This window comes from Mastomys coucha, unplaced genomic scaffold (genome assembly GCF_008632895.1).
Source record: "Mastomys coucha isolate ucsf_1 unplaced genomic scaffold, UCSF_Mcou_1 pScaffold6, whole genome shotgun sequence".
NCBI lineage: Eukaryota > Metazoa > Chordata > Mammalia > Rodentia > Muridae > Mastomys > Mastomys coucha.
In genome coordinates this window covers 122325769-122350046 of record NW_022196912.1, presented here as the reverse complement: position 1 = coordinate 122350046, position 24278 = coordinate 122325769, and the positions used below count along the sequence as shown (strand labels likewise).

Sequence of the window (24278 nt, the reverse complement as noted above, 5' to 3'; positions counted from 1 at the left end):
GAGTAGCTTAATGATGATTTTCAAAGGGCTGAAGGCTTCAAAGTGAATATTCATGGCAGCAAATTGAATGCCTTTACCCACTGAGCCATCTTGCCAGCCCAAGTCAAGCAGACACTGAGGGAGAACAATTGGAGTATAAGAAATACTTCTTGTGACCAAAAATACATAATTTCAAATATTCAGGAAATTACTTAGAGGCAATCAAATAATAATAAAACAGAAGAGTTCCTGTTCTGGGATAAAAGTCGGCATACTTTTCTGTTATCAGCTCAAAAACAAAGCTGTCATCTCAAAGGGAATAAGAGAATGTTTATTCTGGAGCCAAATACGAGTGACCATGGCTAGGGAACACAGATTTATCCCGAATACCATGCTCCAACATGGTAACAGCTTCAAGAAGTTTTTAGAGTTGCAAAAGAGGGCTGGAGAGATGGCTCGGTGGTGAAAAGTGCTGGCTGCTCTTCCAGAGGACCAGGTTCAATTCCCAGCACCCACGTGGCAGCTCACAACTGTCTGTAACTCCAGTTCCAAGGGATTGGACAACCTCACACAGACATGCATGCAGGCAAAACACCAATGCACATAAAAATAAAGATATATATTTAGAGTGGCAAAACAAAAGAAAGTAATAAATCACGGCATTTTCCAAATAAGCAGTGGAAACCCCCAGTGGGCAGTTACGGCACCTGTGCCTCAGATGCTGCAGAATCTTAGCCTTTGGCTTGTTGGACGACAGTGGACAGGAAGTGGGGTGGAGCCATAGAACCTCCAGGCCCATCCCCAGCGAGCCCTTCTTCCTGCGAGCAAGACCTCTAAGGATTCCACACTCTTCTAGTTTGGGACCAAGTGTACAAACCCATGAGCTCATGACACACACCACACTGCTCGTACCTTTCATTTGTGCTTCCTGCCTTCGGAACTGTGAGAAAATCAGCAGCTGTTGTTCAGTCACATGCCTGTGGCATTTTGTTATGGTAGCCCTAGAGAATGAGGTTTCTTTGGATGAGAAAAAAAAATGATCTAAAAGTAGTAGTGACAGCGGCACATTCTAGAATATGCTAAAACCACTGAGTGTGTACTTTCACCGGGTGAGCTTGATAAGATGCAAATTCTAGCTCAGTAAAGTTGGAAGAGAAAAAAAAGGCAAATGTCGGAACTTGCGATGGAAAACCTAAGGGCCAGTCGGGTTCCTTTCATAACGTACATTAGTGTTCTGTTGCTGACACGGCAAGTAAGAAATAAACAGACCTGGGCAGTGCACAACGGAGTACATTACAACCTTACGGTTCTGCAGATGTCTGACGCAGAGGTGGGAAGGAGGTCTGGAGAACCTGTGTTCCTCATCTGTCCAGATGTGAGACGTCGCCCACATGCCTTGACTTATGCCTATAGGCAGAGACCGTGTTCAAAGGCCACTACAGGTTTGTCTTTTTCAAGCAGCACATGGGCCTTACTTCTGTGGTCACTCCCCCGACCTTCTCTTTGGCATCTTCCCAGGGTTGGAGAACCATATGAGTACATTGGACCCAGGGGTTACACATGTAATGTCGCCCCCCCCCCCTTAAATTTTAAGGCTGCTGTGGTTTGGAGGTATTCTATCCATCAAGAGCCCATATATGTATTAGAGGCTTGGTCCGTGGGGTGGCCATGTCATGGGCAGGAGAGCTTTAAGAGATGGGGCTTCCTGGGGGCGGGGGGGGGGGTCATTAGGTCATTTTGTGATGGCATAGAAAAGAGATTACTACAAAGGTCCTCTGATTAGCAGTTGTAATTCCCCTTTACCATGTAACCTGCAGCTCAGGTTCTAGGGTCAGACATCCTAGGGTGGACAAAAGGCACTTCTGTATATGAGAAATGTGATCTCTTTCACTGACACTGGGGTTTCTTATCCTTGGAGTTCAGAAATCTCAGGAGAAGACTGGAGAGACGGCTCAGCACATAAGAACACTTGATTATGCAGAGGACCTGAATTCAGTTTCCATGATGCATCATAAACATATGTGACTGGACGAGTTTCAGGGATCCAATGCTTTCCTTTCTTCTGACTTCCACAGGCACATAAGGTACTCACGTAGACATACAGAGGTGAGACATTCAGACAAATAAAATAAATATTTTTAAGGAAGCCTCAGGAATGTAATAAAGCCATAAATAATCACATAATATGATTAAAATTAGCTAGAAACTATAAAATACTTGTGATGGTTTGTATATGCTTGGCCTAGAGAGTGGCACTGTTGGGAGGTGTGGCCTTGTTGGAGTAGGTGTGTCACTGTGGGCGTGGGCTTTAAGACCCTCATCCTAGCTGCCTGGAAGTGAGTATTCTGCTAGCAGCCTTCAGATGAAGATGTAGACTTCTTAGTTCCTCCTGCACCATGCCTGCCTAGATGCTGCCATGCTCCTGCCTTGATGATAATGGACTGAACCTCTGAATCTGGTAAGCCAGCCCCAATTAAATGTTGGCCTTATAAGAGTTGCCTTGGTCGGGCTGGTGAGGTAGCTCAGCGGGTAAGAGTACTGATTGCCCTTCCAAAGGTCCCGAGTTCAAATCCCAGCAACTACATGGTGGTTCACAACCACCCATAATCTGACACCCTCTTCTGGTGCATCTGAAGACAGCTACAGTGTACTTACATATAATAAATACATTGTAAAAATAATAAGAAGAGTTGTCTTGGTGTCTGTTGTTCACAGCAGTAAAACCCTAACTAAGACAATACTCTTTTTTGGCTTTTTTCGAGACAGGGTTATCTCTGTGTAGCCCTGGCTGTCCTGGAACTCACTCTGTAGACCAGGCTGACCTAGAACTCAGAAATCTGCCTGCCTCTGCCTCCCAAGTGTGCTGGCCACCACTGCCTGGCCAAGACAATACTCTTAAATTATTTCACCGTAAAGAAGTTGCTGTTATGACTACAAATGAACACAAAGTTAATAAAAACGGGACAACATCAAAGCAACAACTAGGAGACTGTGATGACGAACTAAACCAAATGCATATAAAACTCGGTGAGATAAACAGAAAATGATTGAGAGTATAGCAATAGCTGAGATCTGTTAAAAACTGGAGATAGCAAATTTGAAAAATGAATGTCTACTTCTGGAAGTAATAGGATAGAAACCCCACAAAGTCCAAGAAAGAAAAGAAAAACTAAGTGTAGAAGAGGTCACTGAGTCCTCTGGAGCTCATCAGTTCTGGGAACAGAACTTGGGTCTGTCAGTGCTTCTAACTGCTGAGCTATCTCTTGAGCTCAAAATGGATTATTTTATTAAAAAACAAATAGTGAGGTTAAATTAAATTGAACAGACTCACGGCTCATAATGCTTGGGGAAAACCAGCCTTTAGGGTCCTTCTTAGAGATAGCATGTGGCACACACCCAAGGAATTCCTGGACTTTAGGACACACACACCAAGGTGATCATCACAGGCTCTAGGACTCTGAGTCTCTCATCACAATATATCAGCTCAAGAGTCTCATAATAATGCTGAGCTGAGAGCGGGGCTTCAATCAATGTGGCTGCAGGGGAAGAACAGATTGAGTGTCTCCAGACTTCCCGACATGAGCTTGAGCTTAAAGAGAGAGAGCAGCACTAGGGTGGGACGCACAAGAGGTGTGTAATTAAACAGTCTTGGTCAAGGGGTTTGTTTTGGATCTCTGTCTCAGTTCTATCTTGACCGAGTGGTCAGCAGATGTCCTTATTGCTGCAGAGACATGCCGGTTCTCAGAAGACCCGGTTCTAAATGGAGGCAGCCTTGCCTCAGCCTTGGTGGCCCTGTGTGTTCTGTAAGGCTCTGTGGTTTACAATCAAGGCTAATTTTGGGGTTGGCCTTTGCGGAGCCTGTGTGGAGCCTGGAATAGGACACTGTAAAAAGCAAGTGGTAAGCTATGTCAGGTACTCTGATCTCAGGCTGCAGCCTTGAAGGGGAGACTAAGTTTGGAATCACTGGTTTCCACACAGGCCCTGCTTGATTGAATAGCATGCCTACATGAAGAGGTAAGCAGGCGTGGTGGTTTGAATATGCTTGGCCCATGGAAGTGGTCCTAATAGGAGGTATGGCCTTGTTGGAGAAAGTGTGTTGCTCTGCACATGGGCTTCTAGGGCTCAAGCTCTGGCCAGTGCAGAAGAGACCCTCCTGGTTGGCTGTGGCCTCCTGGCTGCCTTCTAATCAGGATGTAGAACTCTCAGCTCTTCCAGCGCCATGTCTGCTTGGATTCTGTCATGCTTACCACCATGATGATTATGGACTGAACCTCTGAAACTGTAAGCCAGCCCCAGTTAGATATATAATATTTTTGTTTTTTGTTTTTGTTTTTTTTGTTTTTTGTTTTTCCAGACAGGGTTTCTCCGTGGAGCCCTGGCTGTCCTGGAACTCACTCTGTAGACCAGGCTGGCCTCGAACTCAGAAATCCACCTGTCTCTGCCTCCGAAGTGCTGGGATTAAAGGCGTGTGCCACCACCGCCCGGCCTAGATACATAATTAATATAAGTATAAATATAAAAGCCCCTTTATAAGAGTTGCCTTGGTCATGGTGTCTCTTCACAGCACTGAAACCCTAAGACAGCAAGTAACCCAGCATAAAGGAGAAAAAACGCAAGCACAGAGGCCGGCCTATCATTCCGCTCTCAGTCACCGCTGGCCCAAGTGAGGAGTCAGCATTGTTTTTAGCAAAATCAGCTTCTAAGTGCCTGTGGTAGAATGACCCCAGAAAGTCATCCTGAGATCGGCCAGGAAAGCCAGAGGTAGACTAAGACGGTAGACTGTAGACTCTTGACCCTAGAAGGGCAGATGGAGGCAGCCAGAGTCAGGGCGAGGATGGGGCACTAGCAGGACAACCACATAGGGCGTGGGTACGTTGGTCTCTTCACTGCTTCAGCAATGACCACCCATGTACCGGATAGATTCTCCTGTAGGAGTTTGTCTGAAGAAAGGCTCTGTGCTTCTGAGGATTTCTCGGATATCCAGAATATGGATGGATGCAGATTTTATGAGCTGGAACCTAAGATCATGGAGCCTGAGAAGACCTAGGACATAATATAAAAGAGAACAGCCAAAATCCTATACAAATTAGCTCAAAGGCCTGAGAGGCAAGATCCTTAACCCATCACGGAAGATAGGGGGCGCTGCTGAGGCAGAACAGACTCACCCTCCACCTCTCTATTAGCTTCTGGGGCTCTGCTGCTGGAGGAGAGGCTCTACTGGGAAGATGGGTCGCTTCCCTTTTTGGAAAATTCTTCCCTGATGTATCTTAAAATCTTGCTTCCCCAGCCTTCTGGTGGTCCCTAAGCAGTAGATCAGGCAGACTCGGGAAGCTGTGACTGTCTCAAAGGACTGAAAGCTTGATGACCGCCGACTCCCAAGCTCACCCTGCTCTGACCTTTTCTGCAGTTCCCTGGTTTTGCTTCCTGGTTTCTTAGAACTTTTAAAGATGTTCACCGCAAGGCGGGTAGTGGTGGCGCACGCCTTTAATCCCAGCACTTGGGAGGCAGAGGCAGGTGAATTTCTGAGTTCGAGGCCAGCCTGGTCTACAGAGTGAGTTCCAGGACAGCCAGGGCTATACGGAGAAACTCTGTCTCCAAAAACCAAAAAAAAAAAAAAAAAAAAAAAAAAAAAAAAAAGATGTTCACTGCAGCCAGGCCTGGAGGCACATACCTATAATCCCAGCACTGGGGAGGCAGAGGTGGCAAATCTCTGAATTCAAGGCCAGTCTGGTCTACACAGTGAGTTCCAAGCTGCGAGAGCTATATAGTAAAATCCTGTCTTGGACAAACAACAGAGAAAAGATGTTCAGCGCTGTTAGAAATGGATCTGGGATCTCAAGAAAAATGATCTCGTCATTCCTGTTACCTCTTCAGAAGGATACATGGCTGCACTTAAAAGCAGCTGGGCAAACACTCCTAGCAGGGCTTCCCACTTCTGTTTTCACTGCTAGAGTATAGGGGTCCTGTGCCTCCCTCTGAATGGTAAAGAGCTCAGTTCACATTCTTAGGCAATTGGCTAACTTTAAGCAGCACAGTTGATAAAGTGCAGAGTAGCTTTGGGAACTGGCTGCAGCCTTGAGCATACACTTTGATCTCAGAAAAATGTTGACTGCAGGGGTGGAGGAGGGAACAGACCAGTTCTGCCAGATGGCGTCTTTATACTGATTTCTTTAAAAATGGAGCTCCCTTTATTTTATTTGACCCGTTGATAGAAAACACAGCACGGTTCATTCACATTTCCCATAATTCTTAGCTCCTCTCACAAAACCACAGCTTAGTTTAGGACATAATTTAAACTTACTTTTTCTGCATGACCTAGAAATAGGCAAGGGCTTGGAGCCCAGTGGGGCTGGGGCTGGTGGAGTCTGGCAGACAGCTTCCTTTCGACTCCTGGGCTCTCCTTTGAGCCTGAGGAGTTGACTGCCTTTAGGTAAAAAATAGCTTTGGGCACCTTCTACCTGGAAGACACTTTAAAGGGAATAAAGGAGTCATTACAGCCTACCACATTGCCACTGAAATTTTAGAATTCTTTTTTTTTTTTTTTTTTTTTTTTTTTTTTTTTTTTTTTTTTTAGAATTCATTTTTTCCCTTTCAACTGTGTCAGGAGACCTCCTTTAACTGGGTAACTCTACCCCTGGACCTTTGTCCCCAAGAAACAAAAGTTCATGATTTTGAGCTAAGCCCAAAGGACGAAACTGCTGACTACAGTGTCCTGTGGTCAGTGGAAGACTCCAGAATCAGGAAGAAGTCTTAGAAGGAGGGGTACAAAACAAGCTCAAAGGCCCATTATTCCATGAAGCTCACTAAACCTGAGGGTACTGAGTACCAGCTGTGCTAGGTGATGGTGCAGACAGGGTGAACTCGAGGCCGACCTTACAGACACCGGCCAGAAACAACTCAGTGGAATAAAGGGGAAGCCTTGGCAGAAGAGGGACACAGGAGGGAGCTAAGGCTAGATTCAGCACTGAAGGCACACTTCCCTCAGAGAGTGACTTTGGAGCTGAGTTGTGATGGCTAGGTAGGGGTGACAGGAGGAAGAACATGGAACCTGGGTGGTGACAGAGAGTGTGCTATGGTGGGACAGCTGGAAGCTAGTGGTGGTATGGTGGTTTGAATAAACACACACACACACACACACACACACACACACACAAACAAACACGTAGGTCCATAGGGAGTGGCACTATGTTGGAGTAGGTGTGGCCTTGTTGGAGTGGGTGTGGCCTTGTTGGAAGAAGTGTGTTCGCTTTGAGGGTGGGTTCTGAGGTCTCAGACACTCAAGCCAATTCCCTTCCTGCTGCCTGCCCCCCTGGATGTAGACCTCTCAGCTCCTTCTCCAGCACCATGCCTGCCTGGACGCTGCCATGTTTCCTGCCATGATAATAATGGACTGAACCTCTGAACTGCAAGCCAGCTCTAATTAAACAGTTTCCTTTATAAGAGTTGCTGTGGTCATGGTGTCTCTTCCCAGCAATAGAAACCCTACACAGAGAAACACGGTGCTGAAGAGAGACCCGGCTACTGAGCAAGCCTGAGCATCATCAGCATCACTACCATTGCTATCACCATTACCATCACCATCACCATCACCAGCATCAGCATCACCAGCAGCAGCAGCAGCAGCAGCATCACCATCACTATCACCAGCATCAGCATCACCAGCAGCAGCAGCAGCAGCATCACCATCACTATCACCAGCAGCAGCATCACCACCACCAGCAGCAGCAGCAGCAGCATCACCATCACCATCAGCAGCAGCAGCATCACCAGCAGCAGCAGCAGCATCACCATCACCATCACCAGCATCATCATCACCAGCATCACCATCAGCAGCAGCATCACCACCATTATCATCACTATCAAACCATCCTTAGGATCATTACCATCACCATCACTATCAGCATCATTGCTATGACTACCACCAGCACCATTCTTATCAATGTGGAAGCACTGGTCCAGGACGAACAGTGTTGATCGTCATACTATATGCATGAGTTATTTATAACAAATTGTAATGGGAAACAACCTATAAAGTTATATAGCTTGATATATGCAAAATGTCAACCAGCGAAATTTATCTAAAAATTGACTGAAAGGGTGAAAACATGGGAGGGACACACACGAAAAAGCAGTTTGCTATTTTGGGGTAGCTGGAACAGCTGAGTCTCTTTTTGAGTTTGCTATATTAAGAATGTACAATTTTATCATTTAAAGGTATAGTACTTCTATCTTATAGAAGGAGGAGGAAGAGGAGGAGGAGGAGGAGGAGGAGGAGGAGGAGGAGGAGGAGAAGGAAAGAGGAGGAGAAAGAGGAAGAGGAGGAGGAGAAGCAGCAGCAGCAGCAACAAACAGGGCAGTTGGTACTGTCCCTGAGGTCACAATGACCTTGGGCAAATCTGTTCCCTAAGGGTTTGCTTCTAATCTATATGATAAAGAAGCAAGCAAGCAAGCAAACAAAACGGATCTGGGTGAAGCTGTCTCCCCCAGGGTATGCTCTTAGTGGGAGGGGTGGCAGCTGTGGCTGAGAAAGGGCAGGCTGGATGGTAGGAATGCCTCAGGGCTTGAGGTGTCCCCCAGATGGCTGCCAGGTTTAGCTTCTCTTTCTGCCACTGCTCTGTTGCTCAAGGTCACTTCAGTGTTCAGTGTAGCCTCTACCTCTGCTCACCTGCTTGTCTGGAACTCTTTCTGCCTCTTCCTCACCATTTCCAATCGTGGTTGCTGATGGGGTGGGGGTGGGGTGCTCCCCAGTTTGAGAGTGTGCCTGGCTCAGGGGGAGGAAGGGAGAGAGGGAGACAGGAAGGAAGGAAGGATGGACAGACAGACACAGCATGATGTAATATATTCTACTGAGTGCCTTCCAAACCAGGAGTCTCTGGCATCAGTAGTTCATGGAACACTTTGGGGGATGCTCCTGAAGACTGCCCGCCCCTCAATTTAACTGCAGCTCTGCCATTTTACAAGTGGTCTGAATAAATAGCCCTGCCAGGAGAAGGCCAGAGCACTGGTAAGGTAGTAAAGCATATGGTGACTGTTTGGCTGTCCTGAGCCTCACACCCTGTCTGTCTGTCCCAAGCATGTTGGAAATTCTTCCCCTGCTTTCCACGGATGCCGAAGCGCTGGCTCTACGTCTTCCTGGGGAGGAAGGTGGGCAAGATGAAAGAAAAGTCAGCTTCCGGGGACGCTTTCCAATTGGCTCATGCCAGGGCCAGCAATGGCACAATTGGCACAAACCAGCAATGACTGAAGGCAAGCAGAGGGTGACCTCCAGGACCCAAGGCTTAGGAGCACAGGACATGTCGGGCTTCTCCCACGGCAGCCTGCAAATGCAGACAATGAACAGACATGCTGTGTCTAAGCTTGCCACTTCTGTGAACCCTATGAGAACAGAGGGCCACTGTGGGAGTGATGGGGGCATGTGGGGAGCTAGCCGGGCAGCGGGCTGGGCTAGTCCCACTTTCCTTTGCAGTAGCCATGATCTGAGGGTCTTCTGGTCATCTTAAAGACATAGAAACTCAAAAAATAAAATAAAATAAAATAAGGCCGGGCAGTGGTGGTGCACGCCTTTAATCCCAGTACTTGGGAGGCAGAAGCAGGCAGATTTCTGAGTTCGAGGCCAGCCTGGTCTACAGAGTGAGTTCCAGGACAGCCAGGGCTACACAAGAAACCCTGTCTCAAAAATACAAAAGAAGAAGGAGGAGGAGGAGGAGGAGGAGGAGGAGGAGGAGGAGGAGGAGGAGGAGGAGGAGGAGGAGGAAGAGGGGAATGAGAAGGAGAACAAGAAGGAGAAGAAGGAGGAGAAGAAGGACTGTGGCTTTTTGCATACTAAAGAGCTGGCAGCTTGAGCTGACGCAGGAGAGTAGAGGTAGGGAGCGAAGGGGACCCAATGGCAGAGAAGTCATCAGTTTAGATGGGTAAACTGAGAGTCTACTCCAGCAAAAAGGGCAACAGCCTTGTACTATACAGATATCTCCATGTCTTTATTATTAAACCTCAAGTGTCCCTGCCTCCCCGAAAAAGTTCAAGAGTTCAGTCTGTCATGGCAGGAAGTTGTAACCGGCAAAAGCCTAAGGCGATCATCACACCCGATCTGCAGTCTAGAAACAGAATCAGCCTCTGCTTGGCTCTCTAGCTCCTCCTTTTAACTCAGTTCAGGCTCCCAGCCCACAGAATGGAGCCCGCCATAGTTAAAAGTGAACCTTCTTACTTCAGTGAACCTAAGCTAGATAATCCCTGATACATATGGCTAGAGATTTGCTTCCTTGATGACTCTTAACCCCATTGAGTTGATAATCAACATTAACCATCACTAAATATGCCCTATACTACAGCCCTTCCCCAGCCAGTATGTGTGGAGTACTGATCAGTGCTGAGAGAGAAAATGTCCAGAGGTCTAGCTGGAGAAACAGCCAGATTTTAGTCAGACAAGTGTCCAGGCCTAGGCTAGGCAGCTGGCATTCATTCTGTTCCCCGCAGACTGTGCAGAGCGTGTGGTACCTTCTACACACACACAAATACACATGCACACACACATGCACATGTGTACACTTAGCATCGTCTCCAGCAGGTGTTTCTACATGTCATGTAGGCCTGCAGGACATGGCTTGGGAGAGTTGAGGCTTCGTCCATTAGCCTCAGCCATGGAGAAGCCCTGGGCAAGCTTCTTTATACACACAGAAGGCAGCTGAGTTACCGCTTTGAGAACTGCTGGTCTGTGGACAAAGGACAGGTCCAGATGTGAAGTGGAGCAGAGGATGCCTCTCTCTGCTGCCGGCCCATTATGAGAGACGACTTGACAACATCCAGTGTCCACACCATAACAATCCAGTCCCATCTGTCAGTAAGAAGGGGAGAGAGGATAGAACCCACCACATAAATGCATGAAGAAACCATCTAAAGCTAGTCACAGCAGCTTGGTGATGTAACTGAGTGCTGAACCTTGAGCCAAGATCCAGTAGATGAGGCATTTCAGGGGCTCCATAGATCAAGGTAACGGTTACAGAAGGCTCCCAGGAAGCCTTATACTACTCTCTCATGCACATTACAGACACACAAGGTTAGGAGTCAGAAATCTTAAATAGACAGGCCAGAGAGAAGGCTCAGTAGACAAAGGGGCTTGCTGCCAAGCGTGATGAACCAAGTTCAATCCCCAGAACACACAGAAGAAGACAACTGACTCCCACCATCTGTCCTTTGACCTCCACATGTAGAGGTCATGGAACATACAGGTGCAGCTGCACACACACACACACCCATCAATAAATAAATATAATAAAACATTTAAAAATATTTTAAAAGAATTTGGGAGGAAGATTTCTTGGGGGTGGAGGTGGTGGAGTTGACCTGTTGATCACACTGTCTTCCGACCAGAAGGGAAGAGCAGGGGTCATTTCTGACTCATCCCAAGGCACATGAAGAGCTTGGCATGTGCTCCCTGCATTTGTGGACCGTGGCTGAAAATTCCAAAAGCAAAAAAGGTCAGCTCTCAGTCAGGGGCCCAGAAAAGTCTGGTGTCAGGAGGGAGGTACAGACATGACCTCTGAACAGAAGTGGGCGTCTGTGCAAGAGAGCCGGTTCCTGCCTCGCAGCACCCACCACCCCAGCTTCAGATGGGGGAACCCCACTCCTTAACCATGAACTCTTAGGTTGGTCCCAAAGGCTGCAGAGATGTCAGGGTCTTCCAGGAATCCTTGAAGGCTCTCCTGAGCAGTCAGGTTGTGCGCATGTCCCCATATAGACCACTCAGTGGAATAAGAGATTGCTTTTCTCTTCCACACAGTGCTGAGAACAGAAAAGATGGGCTGTGTTCTGCTATCATGCCACTAGGTGGCAGAATGCATCTGACAGTGAAGCTGTCCAGGTAAACTGGAAGTTCTGTTTTGCCCAAATTTAGAGAGATGCTAACCACCACTACAATTTTCTATGTATGGATGCTAAGACACCTACTTGTTGGTTTTTTTAAAAAAATAATTTATTTTATTTTATATGTGTTGGTGTTTCGTCTGCATGTATGTCTGTGTGAGGGTGTCAGATCCCCTGGAACTGGAGTTACAGACAGTTGTGAGCTGGGACTTGAACCCAGGTCCCCTGGAAAAGCAGCTAGTGCTCTTAACCTCTGAGCCATCTCTCCAGACCCCACCTATTTATGTTTTAAGCCTAGAAAACAAATTTGTCCCTATGCCTGCACTGCAGACTCTTATTACATCCTTCTCCCCAGCTTCCTGAATACAAGGGGAGACAAACTAACTCCTTGGTCGCAGGATGATGGAGGGAGCAGTGGTAAGCCATCATTGTGTGCTATATGAACAATAAACAAATACTATCTCTAAAGCTAACACTGGACCATTTAAATCCGATACCAGCGCAATAGTGCTATCTAATACTATTTATAAACAATTACTATATATTTAATGCTATGATGGTTGGATTAATATATATGTATAATGTTATCATTATCTTCATAGCTAATAAGATATAGAATATTATTATGGAAGTATATATCCAAAATATGAGATGTGTACATCTGCCCTTGATTTATGAGTTAGTTGTGTCTATATGTCAAATATTCACCACAGGTTTTGAATGCCTGGTCCCTAGTTGATGTGGCAATTTCAGAAAGTTCTGGAAACTTTAGCGGGTGGAGCTTCACCAGAGGCCGTAGACATTGAGGGTGGTCGCCTAGATGGCTGGCGTCTCTGGCCCCTTAGGTGGCTGGTGTCTCTGGCCCCTTAGGTGGCTGGCGTCACTGGCCCCTTAGGTGGCTGGCGTCTCTGGCCCCTTAGGTGGCTGGCATCTCTGGCCCTTTAGGTGGCTGGCGTCACTGGCCCCTTAGGTGGCTGACGTCTCTGGTCCCTTTCTTCTTGTTCTGCTCTTTCCTGACTACCGGACAGTGAAGGTGCTTCTCCAATTTGTTCCCTTTGCCATGGCACTCTTCCCACATGCCCAGGGCCGAGTGACATCATATGCTAAGTCAAGTCCTACGTCCTTCAAGTGGTTTCTATCGCATATTCAGGCCTGATGATGCCAAAGGGGCCACTATGCAAGCTGCCATGGGTCTCTTCCCTCCCTTGATACCTAATTATTCCTTCAACTGTTAATTAAAAGTAACCATTCTGGGGCTGGGGAGATGGCTCAGCGGTTAAGAGCGCTGACTGCTCTTCCAGAGGTCCTGAGTTCAATTCCCAGTAACCACATGGTGGCTCACAACCATCTGTAATGAGATCTGACGCCCTCTTTTGGTCTGTCTGAAGACAGCTACAGTGTACTTGTATATAATAAATAAATAAATAAATCTTTTGTGCCTAGGTTATTAAGGCAAGAAATTAAGCCAATTCCTTTAGAGTTGTCTGGGCTGATGAAGGCTTCCACACTACATGCAAAACAGAACTTCATCTGCAAAGGACCTATGGGGGTGAGCCCTCTGACGGGGAACGGGATGTAGTATGGACCCTATCTAATTTTAAATATTTTAATTTACATACTTCCAGAAAAGAAATCCGCTTTTCAGATTTTATTTCCTTATAGAATATATTTGGTAAGGATCCATACAAACAGCCTCATCTTGAGTCATGTTGTTTTCTGGCGCTGTCCTTTCATGGCTAGAGATGGCAAGGGAGATGTCTTCAATGTCGTCCTGCATCACTGTAAACAACCAGTGCTATAGAGTTCAGATAACTCACTCACTTGCTTAAACGAGTTTACAAAAAGAAATCTCAGCATCTGTCCTTAAATCTGTTTGTGATTCCTCTACTTAACAATCTGAGATACAGTCCCCAGTGTAAACAATCAATTCAATCTGTCACACAACAGGTAAGGCCATCTTGACCCCTTCAGACCCTACGTTCTACTCAGCAGAGCAGTTTCAGTCTTTGTGCTGCGTGTTGTCCGTGCACGACAGTCAGGGAAGGAAACCGTCTTACACCCAGAGTCTCGGAGGCGCTGCACTCCACAGGCTGCCTCCACACTAGAGACAGTCCCTCTCCGACTTGACCTGCTCAGTTGGTTACAAATGTACAGTGTTCAGAGCGCACACAGCAAGGCCCAGCCTTGGGCATTTTATCATAAGTTGCTAAACTCTATATGAAGACAATACCGTATCATGCCATTAATATGCAGAGAGTGGTGGCTAAATGTCTCTCCATGAATCGGGGCGCATGAGCAGAGGCGGGGTGCAGTTTGTGGAGGTGCTGGAGATTCTGGCTGTGTCCTCAGGCAGGGCAGTCTAAGCCGAGCATGGAACCCCCTGTACACCCACGGAAGCTTGGGGCTTCTGTGGCACAAACTGCTTAACCAGGGGGAGCACAGCCCCTTGCTCTTCTTGCCAGCCTCCCAAAGGGAGGAGTTAATGGGATCTTAGTCACATGGCCAAGGAAAGTCTGGCATTTGCATTCCTGATTCAGCTGGGCCAATCAGTTACATGCGTTATCCTTTTAGGACCAATTAGTCAACAACGACCCCAGTTCTGTACTTCATTATCATAAATATCTGACTTAACAAGGTGAAGCAGTGAAGACTATATACAATATTTTAAAAGGCATTCTGTGACCATTTTTGAAGAGTTCATAGAAAAGTGTCTATAAGGATACACCAGTCCCTTCTGTTGATGCCATGTAAACCTTGGGAACTTCCTTTACCCAACATGCATTCTATCCTGCCCTGTGTAACAAAAGCGGACACAAAGCCGCTTATCTGGTGTGACACGCGCTGGCTCCCCAACTAAGGTAACTGGTAGAGGGACAGTTTTCCTGAGGTTTGTTAAGAGTCTGTAGACAAAACAGAAATCACAGTGACCAAGCAGAACGTGAGTCTGTCTCCTCGGGCTCCCACGGGGACTAAATGACCCGCCACTGCATGATGCTCGTGTCTTTCCCACCCGTGGAGATAAGGTGGCTGTCTTCAGAGAGGAAGTCCACGTTGGTGACGTGGCTGCTGTGTCCACTGTAGATGTGGCTTGGAGCCTGGAAAAGCACGACAAGGAGGAAAGCTGATGCAGAGCTGACTGTGCCCTTAGGAAACGCTTGAGTTCTAAGTCAGTCTAAAACTCCATTACTGTCCCTTTTGTAAGCTGCCCTTGTCCGTGCATCCGCTCTGTGTGCAAGACAGAGAGGGGCACAGAAATAAGCCCCTGGGCCAGAGACCAGTACATGATAGACCTAAAACCAAGTAGGGCAATCAGAGGGCTGCACCAGGCCTGAGCCAACCCTAGAGTGGCACCGAGTGGGGTGAGAGACGGAGTCTTCTGGCTGAAAGGTGATCAGATTCACAAAGGCCCAGGAAGGTAATCTAGGCATGGGGTTGGTCAGCTCAACAGAGCTGGAGTGAGCATGGGGAGATAGGGTGTAGATAGGTAGGGTGTGTGTGTGTGTGTGTGTGTGTGTGTGTGTGTGTGTGCAGCCCACATAGCTGCAGAGATAGGCATACCAGATATAAGGCCATGTCTGGGCTGAGGTCTCCCCATGGTAGTAGGGAACCCCAGAGGTTTCAGGCAGCAGATTAGCAGGGTCATGTGCTGGCAGCCCTTACCCACAGTTCATTTCCATCTGGCTTTCAAACAGGTCAGACCATTGGTCCACGCCCTGGAAGAAGAGTGGTGACTGGCCGAGGCCTTACCCTGAACTGTGAGCACGGGTATGAGAAGAGGTGCACTTTGCCGAAGTCGTCGCCTGTGCACAGGAGCTTCTTCTCGTGGGCCCGGCACACGGCATTGATGTCCGTTCCATCGGAGCCCTCTGGCCACACTCCTGGAACAGAGCACAGACAGGCACTGGCAACTACAGAGCCACAGCACACAAAAGCTGGTCATCAAGGGGGCCACGAAAAGAATTCCACCTTCAGTCTGGGCTCTAGAACGGAGAGCCATGTGAACGCTCCTTTCCAGCTCCTGCCTCTCTCTAGCTCCTAGTTGCAGGGCATCCAGGCCCTGAGAAGCCCTGCATCGCTTCTCACAGCTGTGCTAAGCCACACAGCCCCAGCAGCTTCCTGAGCTGCCTGCCCAGTGGGGTCCTTCTGTGTACAACGGCAGGTGCCCCCTGCACTGCTTGAAAAGCGATGGCTTTCCATTGGAAGTCCTTGAAGTGCACGGTACCTGGAGAACAGGGGCACTGTGTCCCGGGAGAGGGTTAGGGTTGAGAGCTTTGTGTATTAGAGGGCTGCGTGCATGCCAGCTCCTCAGTACGCAGAGCACCAGGAAATAGGGAAACACTACACTAAGAAGACTTAGGAATTCCTACCAGCCGACTGACTCCCCAATTGCTTGGACCGTAGCAACTTATTATAAGCTATTTGTGAATGTATTCCTAAGGTGAGCTTTGAAGGAAGTGAAAGTTTTAGGCTAGGGTCAAAGAATAAAATAATTCTACAAGCGGTAAGTAAGCCAATGTTGTGTGGTTCATGTAGGTACATCATCCACAGAAGCACTGGGGGAGAGCCGTCTTGTGCCGTGGGAAGGGTTAATCACCCCCTCAGCCTTTCTTCCTGGCCTGAGCCTGGGAGCTGAGGAGATTGTGTGTCACGGCCCCAAGCAGGGACAGAGCTGATGGACAAGACCGAAAGTGGAAGGACCAGGGTTTGAGTGCCAGCACTTCCACGGCAGCTCACAGCTACAGGTAATTCTAGTACCAGTGGGGATCTCACTCCTTTGGTTTCCACAGGCGCTGTGCATACACAAAAGCAAAATGTTCATACCAATAAACAATTAAAAATAAATCCTTAAAGCCTGGAGGAGGTATGGTCTCATGCACTAGAGCATATTCAAAGTTCAAAGGCAATGACATACGCAGATCCCTACCAAAGACGTGGAATCCCAAGGTGCAGGTATAGGTGGCCCACTCGATGTCTCTTGTGGTTTCCACACTCACGACTTGCTTACAGGCAGACGGAACCCCTGGAGGAAGCAACAGCCTTGTGATTTCTTAGCTGAGACCCCAGCTCTCCCTGGAGTTGGGCAGGGTCCTGAGAGCCACGCCCACCAGGGAAGACCACCCACCTTGCCACCCATGGGAGCACAGCCATGCCCGTCAGGGAAAACCAACACCTTCCCATGGGAACAGTGTACACAGCTGTCAGTTTGCCTGGGTCTCAGGCGGGTCTGCCTTTCAGTATTCCATGTCCTTCTCTGAGACTCAACTCTTCCCACCAGCTTGGCTCCTCCCGTTGGCCAGTCTCTGGGTCCTAGCCTCTTATTGTTCAGTGTTCTTATTATAGGTGCATGTACACACACTTGACACAGAAAGCCAGACACGTGTATGCACATACACATGTCCATCAGCCTCTTCAGCTCTGAGGCAGGAAATCACTCTCAACAAGTGCCAAGGCTTTAGGGTGATCTGTCTGTTTGCCTATGTGCCTGTGTCTGGGTAGGTTTTAGACATAGGCTCATCCCACAGCATCTGCCTGCTTGTGCACCTGTGTCAGGCAGGACCCAAGGAGGAGGGACCTCCCTCCTGGAACTGGCTACCTCTCTACCCTGCCTTTCCCAGGCTCCATAGCAAGTGGGCAACAGCCCCAGCAGGGTGGAACTCCCTCCCTATACACTGCCTTTCTGCCCCTCACTGGCATCTGAACCTCTAGTCATAAGGCGTTTTTTTGTTTGTTTGTTTTATCTGTACAAAGGGATGAGCCTGAAAGTGTCAGATCAAAACACTGTGGATCGTGAGAGCGCCAGGTAGATGGCGGTGTGTGTCCTAAGGAACATCCTGTGGATAGAGGCCGAGTGCTCTCACATCCCACGACCCAGAGCACGGCATGGAGCAGATACTCCGTAAATGCTGCCTTTCGCATCCTCCTTCCTCCCAGGTCTTACTTAGGCAGAGACATCCCAAAGGCAGGCTGTTAGAAAAGGGTCCAGGGGCTTTTATTCACTCAAGTGGGGGGGTTGGGAAACTCTATGGTCTCTACCTGCTTGGGGGGGGGCGGCGGGTACCTTTACCAGGGTTACTCATTCTGTGACTGTGGGACTGTCCCACCTCTAGGACCTCTGCAAAGGGGCTCACCTGCTTCTTCCCCAAGGTGGGCCCCACTCTTCAACAAGGCCCCTCCCAGTCAGGAAGGCTCCAAGAGGCTGTGAGGCCAACCCCTTGTATCACAAAGGATACCAAGGGATGGAGAGGGCCTCACCCCACACAGGCCCATGGGAGTATCAGACTGAGTGTCCTGTGTAATCTAAACCCTGACAAGCCTGTTGCCCGTTACTCACAGTAGAGGATCTCATAGTCTCCGGAATTTGACACCAGGAATTGTGAGTTCACGGACCAGTCCAAGTGGGTGATGAAGCTGGAATGGCCCTGGGAGAGGAGGATACTGGGTAAGTTTCTCTTGCCTTTTTGAGCCTGGCAGACACTACACCACTGCAATGAACTGACCACATGAGCATCCCCAGGAAACAGAAAAAAACGTACGGAGCACTTGCCAACTCGTGTGTACTTCCTCCCGTTGTCGGCAACTCCGTATATGTAGATGCAGTTGTCGTGGGAGCCGATTGCTAAGAAGTTCCCGTCTGCAGAAACAGGACAGACTTGTTGTAAGAGGAAAGGCTGCGGCAGAGTCAGACCAATTCATGAACTACTCAAAGGGAAACATTGTTTTTCCACGTATCCTGTACTGCTTTCAAAGTTCTCATTTGAAAAATACCCATGAAATTGTGATTATAGAAACTGGTAAAAGTTTATAAAAATCTTTTCTTTCAAACTTCTAAATTATAATTTTTAGATTTATTGATTTTTATGTATGTGTACTTTGTCCACGTGTATGCTTGTATACATGTATACCATGTGCACACAGTGGCTGAGGTGGCCAGAAGAGGGCATCAGACCCCTTGGAACTGGAGCTACAGATGGTTATAAATTGCCATGTGGGTGCTGGGAATTGAGCCCGGATTCTTGGTAAGAAGAGCAGCCAGTGCTCTAAACCGCCGAGCCATCTCCCCAGGCCCTAAATTTATAACTTTATAAATAGTATAAAACCCTTCCCTGGCTGTCGTCCCTCTCTCCAGCCTTGCAGAATGGAGACCCAGTTGCTTAGCCTCCATAGCCACAGCCTTCCTCACAGAACCCGGATGCTACAAGGCTTTCCCATATCTTCCTGAAGCTCCACCTCAGTGCATTCTCCTCTTGTGTGTGTCAAGGAAGTCTGGGCTGCTGAGCTGCAGTGCTTGGTGCTGAAAAGCCAGAAGAGGCATTTGGTAAGGGTGACAGAACCCTTCCTGTAGCTGTCCAACAAGCTGAAGTTGGTGGCAGGGGACAACTAAGACAGGAAGAGCAGAGCCTGGAGATTAGTCCCAGAAAATGCCAGCACTTCCAGAGCAAGACCAGGAGACAAGACAAGAAGCAACATCAGAGTGGTGGCCTCAAGTTGTTGGGAGGGGTGCAGAGGATGGATTGAGGGATGACAGGTTCCTTCCAGCCACCCTGCTGCAGGAAAGTCCTGGCTCTTGCTGACCATCCACTCCTGTCCATGAAGCATGTGCAGGTGCCCTTATACGACCCTCAGCCAGGCTCGCTAGACAACCTTTGAAAAGTCCCTGGCAGCCATTGGCATACACCACTACTTCACTAAGTTTTGTCCCCATAGGAGGACTTCACAGGGTGGCATGGCTCAGGAAATGGTATTTTAGGATGTCCTAGCAAAATAGGGAGGAGGGCAAGATCAAAACAGCCTAAGTAGTCTGAGGGAGGAGGGCAAGATTGAAACAGCCTAAATAGCCTGAGGGAGGAGGGCAAGATTGAAACAGCCTAAGTAGTCTGAGGGCAGAGAGCAAGATTGAAACAGCCTAAATAGTCTGAGGAAGGAGGGCAAGATTGAAACAGCCTAAATAGCCTGAGGGAGGAGGGCAAGATTGAAACAGCCTAAATAGTCTGAGGGAGGAAGGCAAGATTGAAACAGCCTAAGTAGTCTGAGGGAGGAGGGCAAGACTGAAACAGCCTAAATAGTCTGAGGGAGGAAGGCAAGATTGAAACAGCCTAAGTAGTCTGAGGGAGGAGGGCAAGATTGAAACAGCCTAAGTAGTCTGAGGGAGGAGGGCAAGATTGAAACAACCTAAGTAGTCTGAGAGCCAGGAGGGAGGGAGGGCAGGTATAATTTGCTGGGGGAGGGATACTGCAGAAGCTGGCGTGCTGGGCAGAGCATCCACACTGCTGCCTCTGGACAGAGCCAGGGAGCTACAGAAATGGAGTGAGGACGTACTCCTGTTCTAACTCCATCTGATATGACTGTAGCCCTCTGCACTGACAACCTCACACAGAATCAATACAAAGTTGAGAACAGAGAATGTACGTGGGGAACTGGGAAGTCTCTGTGAGCTGAAAACATACCTCAAATGTCTGGTGGGGCTCAGACAGTGAGTCGGGGGGATTTATAGCTTCAAGATCTATACCAGGAAGGAACGTTATCCCATACATAACTTATGTGTTTGCCTTCAGAAGCGGAAAAACAGGAGCTCAGCATAAATAAACCAGAGAGGGGAGAGAGGAAATAAATTCCAGGACAGAAAAATAATAAGAAAACCCACCAGTGTCACACGGAATTGACTCATTGCAAACAGAATTCAGCAAGACTGACGTCAGCTTTGTCTAGCTGACTGAGCCAACAGGAGAGAGGACATCAGTTTCCAGCATCAAGAATGAGAGACAGGCTACTTGCAAGCAGCCTTGGATGAACCACAAGGATTATAATCAAAACTGTACACGTTGGTGTTAACAAATTACATAATGCAGACAAAGCAAGTTCCAAATAGATCCACAGCACAAAACTGCCTCGAAGAAACAATAGACTCCAAATAAAGTTACATTTTAAAAAAAGGCATCAATTCAGCTGTTAAAAGCCTCCCCAAAGCTGGGTGTGGTGCACACTCACCGTCCCAGCAGGCAGGATGGACTGTTAGATCGTAGGCTGGTGTAGGCCACCGCAGCCAAGTGTATACCAGTGATGACTACATAGCAAGACCCTGGGGCTGGAGAGACGGCCCAGCAGTTAAGAGCACTGACTGCTTTTCCAAAGGTCCTGAGTTCAATTCCCAGCAACCACATGGTAGCTCATAACCATCTGTAATGGGATCCCATGCACTCTTCTGGTATGCATGAAGACAGCTACAGTGTACTCACGTACATAAAATAAAAATAAATCTTTTTTAAAAAGACCGTCTCCAAACCAAACCAAAGTGTACACACAAATACCACCCATGAAGCATATCTCTAAGGTTTCACGGAGTTCATGTGAATTCTGTCAAATGGTTACTAAACACCCAGCATGTACAGTGACATAGGCCTGGACTCTTAGGACATGGAAGGTTTAAGGCAGAAGGTTAGTGACTTCCAGATTTTCTCTCTCCTCCCCCTTCTCTTCTTCCTCCCCCCTCCATTCCTCTCCCCATTTCTCCCCCTCTCTCTCCCTCCTTTCCTTTTCTCTCCATCCCTCCCCCTCTCTCTCCCTCCTTTTCTCCTTCCTATAATTATACTTCACAAGCTCAGAAAACAGGAGGGACATGCCTCATAATACTCTATAAGGCCAATAGCATTTTACTAATGATGGCATCACAGTAACTAACACTGTACACCAACGTTCCTCACAAACTGGAATGCAAAACCCTTCAGAAAATAGGAAGGATGTAGGAAAGACCTGAAATAGTATTTACTGGAGGGATGGAAAGTTGGTTGAATGTTGGAAGGTTAATATGTCACATTTAAAAGGAACAAATGCACCTTCTCCACTTTTTTTTTTTTTTTTTAATGACAGGGTCTTGCTATGTAGCCCTGGCTGTCCTGGAACTCCCTATGTAAACTAGGCTGGACTTAAACTCCCAGAGCTCCTCCTGCCTCTGCCTCCCAAGTGCTGGGACTGAAGGTGTATGCTACCACACAAGGTTCATTTTTTTTCACATTCGCCATCTTAACAGATGTAGAAAAGTGTTTGACAAGTTCCAACACTTCTTATTTTGAGATCAATCCAGACGGTAGAGAACGTTCTTGTGATGAATGGCATCTCTGTCCCTGAAGAGGAAACACTGAGAGCAAAGCACGAGAGAGAGCCAGCCTGGCCAGCCCTGCTCATACTTTGCTGGAGGAACCAGTCATGCAGTGAAAGAGATATAAAGGCCACTAGATCCAAAGACAGCAAACTTTTTACTTGCAGATGATCTAACATGGTATAAGAAATATCCCAGGCATTTATACACTCATAAATATACATAAGCCACACACACACCACATATACATATACATACACTACACACATGAACCCCACATACACATGTACATAAAAACATACCCACCCACATATACATAAATTTACTCACACACATAAACCACACATACACATACATACATTCCACACATAAACACCACACACATCCACACACACACAAACCACACACATACATACACATATACACAAACTACACAAACATATATACACACATACATACATATATAAGACATGAACTACACACACCACACATACATACACAAACCATATGAACAAACACATACAAATCACACATGTATACACACACACATATATGTGTATATATATATATATATATATATATATATACACACACATATATGCACATGACACTCCCAGTCCCTAAAATGCATTAGAGTTTAGAAAGGTGAATATATATATATATATATATATATATATATATATATATATGTGGAGCTTTGTCAATGTGTTTCTTGTACAAAATTGCATTATTTGTGAGAACCTGAAAGCTGGATTCTGACCTGGAGAATAGCGCATCACGGACAGCTGCTCATTCCCATCTGTGTGGACCGTGACCAAGTCCTTTGTTTCCGTGTCAAACACAAACCACCTGTTGTAAACATGGGAGACCACGCTGTGAGTTGTCTGGTGAAATGCGAGGCTGTTCCAACAGCAGAAGTCTGTTCACGGGGCTGTATAAACCCACTCAGCCCTTCTCAAGGAACACCCCCACTCCAGCTTTCTCTACAGAAAGGAACGGCGCATTGACGACCGCACGAAGCTCTTCAGAATCTAGCTAGCACTGACGGCCTTCTCAGAAACGTGTTTGCACGTGAGAAGCAGGGAAGCTGTGGGCAGGAAGGTGTGCGAACCGGGCACTAGAACCTATAGGAGGTGCGGCAGAGCATTGTGGGCATGAGGTGGCTGGCTGTCCAGGGTGAGGAGCAGAAAATGGTGTGTTAAGTATCAGAAGGAAGGCGCTCACAGGCCATGCTGTAACTCCCAGCTATTGTTGTTGTGATCATAAAAAGAGGAAGAGCTATAAGAATATGTTTTATCCGGGTGTAGGGGACAGGGATGCCTCGGTGGGCCCACGCGGAGACATCCCTTCCCCTCGAGGGACAAGCCACATGATGGTATAGTATAGAATAGAGTTTATTTAGGGCATAGGGAGGGGAGTTAAGAGAGTAGTAGAGGCGGAGAAAGGCAGAGAGAGGGAGAGAGTAGACAAGTAGAGGCTGGTGATGGCCACACGGAGAGAAGGGGAAAGGGAATGGGGGAGAGGGGAGAAGGGAATGGGAAGAGAGGGGGAGCAAGGGTCAAGAAAGAGGCAAGAGAGGCAGAGAGTAAGAGAGTAAGAGAGGGAGGAGAGGCTAAGCAGCCCCTTTTATAGTGGGTCAGGCCTACCTGGCTGTTGCCAGGTAACCATGGGGAGGAGCATACCTGGCTGCTGCAGGGTAACTGTGTGGGTGGAGTCCAGACAGAATACTAAGAGCTATAGTCTCAGACCTAAATGACGGATGCAGAGATACTGCCTTCCTCGATACCATTCTGGACCTAACCACCCGCCCAGGGTGGCTTCATGGAACTTACATGTAGCTCCCAGCTGGGATTTCTTGCATCTGTGACAACCATTTACCTTAGACATACCTCTGATCTCACTGAGGCTGACACATAACACATGCACTGGGGTTAGCCAGAGAGGTACACAGAGTGGTAGCATTAGGTCATATGTCATAGAGTGTGACATTAGGTCACATGTGCCATCCATTCTACCCTAGGAAACTTCAATTATGACTTCTGTCACATGCCATCTGTCAGCAGATAGATGATGGTGATGTTTATCTTGAAGGGCCTACTGAATTAAAGCTCAGATTCTCAAAGAGAGTGAAATGGCAGATGACGTATATTTGTGGGTGAGTCCCTATGTGTGTACGAGAGTGAACCTGTGGGTGGGCTTTTGTACACAAGTGCAGTACCAGAGGACACCAGCAGAGGGTACCAGATCTCCCAGGAGATGGTTGTGAGCTGCTTGATGGGGGTTGAAGGTAGGGGCGAGAGGGGATGGGCCCTCTGAAAGAGCAGTTTGTGCTCTTAACTGCTGAGTT

General features: G+C 47.6%; 1 protein-coding gene and 2 long non-coding RNA genes across 11 annotated transcripts in view; 2 read left to right on the top strand and 1 right to left on the bottom strand.

Moving 5' to 3' along the window:
* Positions 1 to 1298: 1298 nt before the first annotated feature.
* Positions 1299 to 16335, top strand: LOC116079636. Its single transcript, XR_004114107.1, has 3 exons — positions 1299 to 1421; positions 1903 to 2085; positions 15531 to 16335. It is a non-coding gene; the product is annotated as an uncharacterized LOC116079636 (long non-coding RNA).
* The window catches only part of Eml1 (EMAP like 1), a 180937-nt gene continuing 170130 nt past the window's right edge, over positions 13472 to 24278 (bottom strand). For all 8 annotated transcript variants that reach the window (XM_031355391.1, XM_031355393.1, XM_031355395.1 and 5 more), the window contains 6 exons: positions 22692 to 22780; positions 18372 to 18469; positions 18170 to 18257; positions 16763 to 16858; positions 15586 to 15716; positions 13472 to 14933 (listed from right to left, as the gene is read on the bottom strand). In XM_031355391.1, coding sequence (XP_031211251.1) covers positions 14808 to 14933; positions 15586 to 15716; positions 16763 to 16858; positions 18170 to 18257; positions 18372 to 18469; positions 22692 to 22780 — 628 coding nt within the window. In that variant the 3' untranslated portion in view covers positions 13472 to 14807. The remainder of the gene's footprint in view (positions 14934 to 15585; positions 15717 to 16762; positions 16859 to 18169; positions 18258 to 18371; positions 18470 to 22691; positions 22781 to 24278) is intronic.
* Positions 23703 to 24278, top strand: part of LOC116079635 — a 2998-nt gene continuing 2422 nt past the window's right edge. For both annotated transcript variants that reach the window (XR_004114106.1, XR_004114105.1), the window contains exon 1: positions 23703 to 24086. This is a non-coding gene — a long non-coding RNA (uncharacterized LOC116079635). The remainder of the gene's footprint in view (positions 24087 to 24278) is intronic.